Source organism: Drosophila eugracilis, unplaced genomic scaffold (genome assembly GCF_018153835.1).
Source record: "Drosophila eugracilis isolate 14026-0451.02 unplaced genomic scaffold, ASM1815383v1 contig_76, whole genome shotgun sequence".
NCBI classification, from domain to species: Eukaryota; Metazoa; Arthropoda; class Insecta; order Diptera; family Drosophilidae; genus Drosophila; species Drosophila eugracilis.
The window spans coordinates 70,744-72,551 of record NW_024573656.1 but is presented as its reverse complement, the minus strand read 5'-3'; the positions used below and the strand labels follow the sequence as shown (position 1 = coordinate 72,551).

The 1,808-nt window shown below is 55.6% G+C and overlaps 1 protein-coding gene across 1 annotated transcript; it reads left to right on the top strand.

Annotated features, from left to right (window-relative positions):
- Positions 1-309: 309 nt before the first annotated feature.
- On the top strand, positions 310-1,147 carry LOC121530444 (the record flags this gene model as incomplete). Its single annotated transcript, XM_041819560.1, has 2 exons — positions 310-922; positions 993-1,147. Coding segments are annotated over 2 exons (768 nt in total), but the record flags the coding sequence as incomplete, so codon positions are not given.
- Positions 1,148-1,808: the final 661 nt, after the last annotated feature.

The window sequence follows — 1,808 nt, the reverse complement described above, 5'->3', positions numbered from 1 at the left end:
ATTTTTAATTACTGTGTGTATTTGGGGATAAGTATGCCGTTAAAGAAAAAACACCAACGTTTTAGGGTTGACTCCAGTAGCTCAGAGTCCGTGGCTGCTTAAATAAAAGCAGTCGATGAGGAAAGTACTAACGAAAGCGAAGTAAAAATCGTGGGTAACAAAAAGGCCAAGAAGGCAATGAAAAAAGGAGGTGTGTCAAGCCGTTGCAGCCATAGTTCGTAGAGCTCGCCATAGCTCGCTCGAAGGATATTGAGGCGTTTCTGAATGATATCCAGAAGAGGGCCGGGCTGCCTTGTTGTTGTCTCCTAGCTACCTCTGGACGAGAGAGCTGCTGTCGCCACCCCCGCTGCCTCCCGCAAAGCTGACCCCGCAGCTGCCACCGGAGCTGCCCCCGCTGCTGCCCCCGCTGCTGATACCACCGCTGCTGCCCCCGCTGCTGCCCCCGCTGCTGATACCACCGCTAACACCAGGAACGCTGGTGCTGCACCAGCTGCTGCCCCAGCTGCTGCCCCTCCACATGCCCCCGTCCAGCCTCCTCCCATAGCGTCGACTAACGTTACTGTGGAGCTGGCCAGGGTAAAGGAGGCGTTCCTAAAGGAATTCGTGGCGTCTAAGTTGTCAACTGAGCAGGCCTGCGCCATGATGAGGTGCCTGAGCGGCTTAGAGGGGTTAGTGCTAGCGCTGTCGTCGCGAAACGCTGCGTTGCAGGCTATTTGCGACCAGCAGCCTCCCGTCGTCCCTGAGGTCCGTCATGTTGCCGGCTGTGGTCCCCAAGCCACCTGCTGGGTATGCGTCTGCATACCCCAGCCTGCCGGTACCTTCAGTTGCTTCTGTGCCCGCGCCGAGGAAACCACGCGAGACGTGGTCAACCGCGGTGATGAGCAAAGACCCGAATATTTCGGGCAAAGAGGTGGCCGAAAAGGTACGTAATAAGATCGAGGGCTGAGAGGGCTTGCGCGTGGCGGTGCCATAATCCGCGCCGCCCTCATCAGGCGAGATTCGCAAGGTCGTTGCGAACAAGAAGTTCAGTGAAGTTGGCCTCGAGGTCAAGCAGAACTCTGCGCAGCAGCCGAAGCTCGTAATCCAAGACGTGGCGACAGATTGCCCCGGAGGAATTAATGGAGGAACTTTTTGCCAACAACCTTAAGGAGCACATTCCGGAGGCGGAGTTTCGCAGGGCGGTGCACCTTGAGAATAAGCCTAGGACGGTCGCAGACGGAGCCACCATTAATGTGACTCTCGAATGCGTGCCGAAAGTGCTTGAGCTGCTGGAAGGTGGAAGAATTTACATTAAGTGGTTCTCTTACCGATGCAGAGCACTTGTCCGGACTTACGCCTGCCATAGGTGTGTTGGTTTTAATCATAAAATTGCAGATTGCAAGCAAAAGGAAAATGTCTGCAGACAGTGCGGACAGTCCGGACACAGTGACCGAAGCTGCACCAACCCTGTCGACTTCCGGAATTGCCGTTTCTACGGATACCCTTCGGGGCACAGCATGCTGTCTCCGAGCTGCCCGGTATGTAATGTTTATATTCATCCAAGCAAACTGTGGTCGGGGTCAGGCTGCGACTATCGAGCTTGCAGTCCGCCTGAGGGAGTCTGGATGTCTGTTTGCACTAATGCAGGAGCCATACGTTGGTAGCGGGACGAGTGATGTGCTGCCGGAAGGAATGAGAATATGCCAGTTCGACACCGATCTAGAGCGGTACCTTAGTGCTCCTGGGCAGCAGAATCCCCGCAAGCCTGGAACTCGACGCGAATGCAGCGTTCCCCCTGTGGTTTAGTAAACTCCCTCGGAATCCCGAGG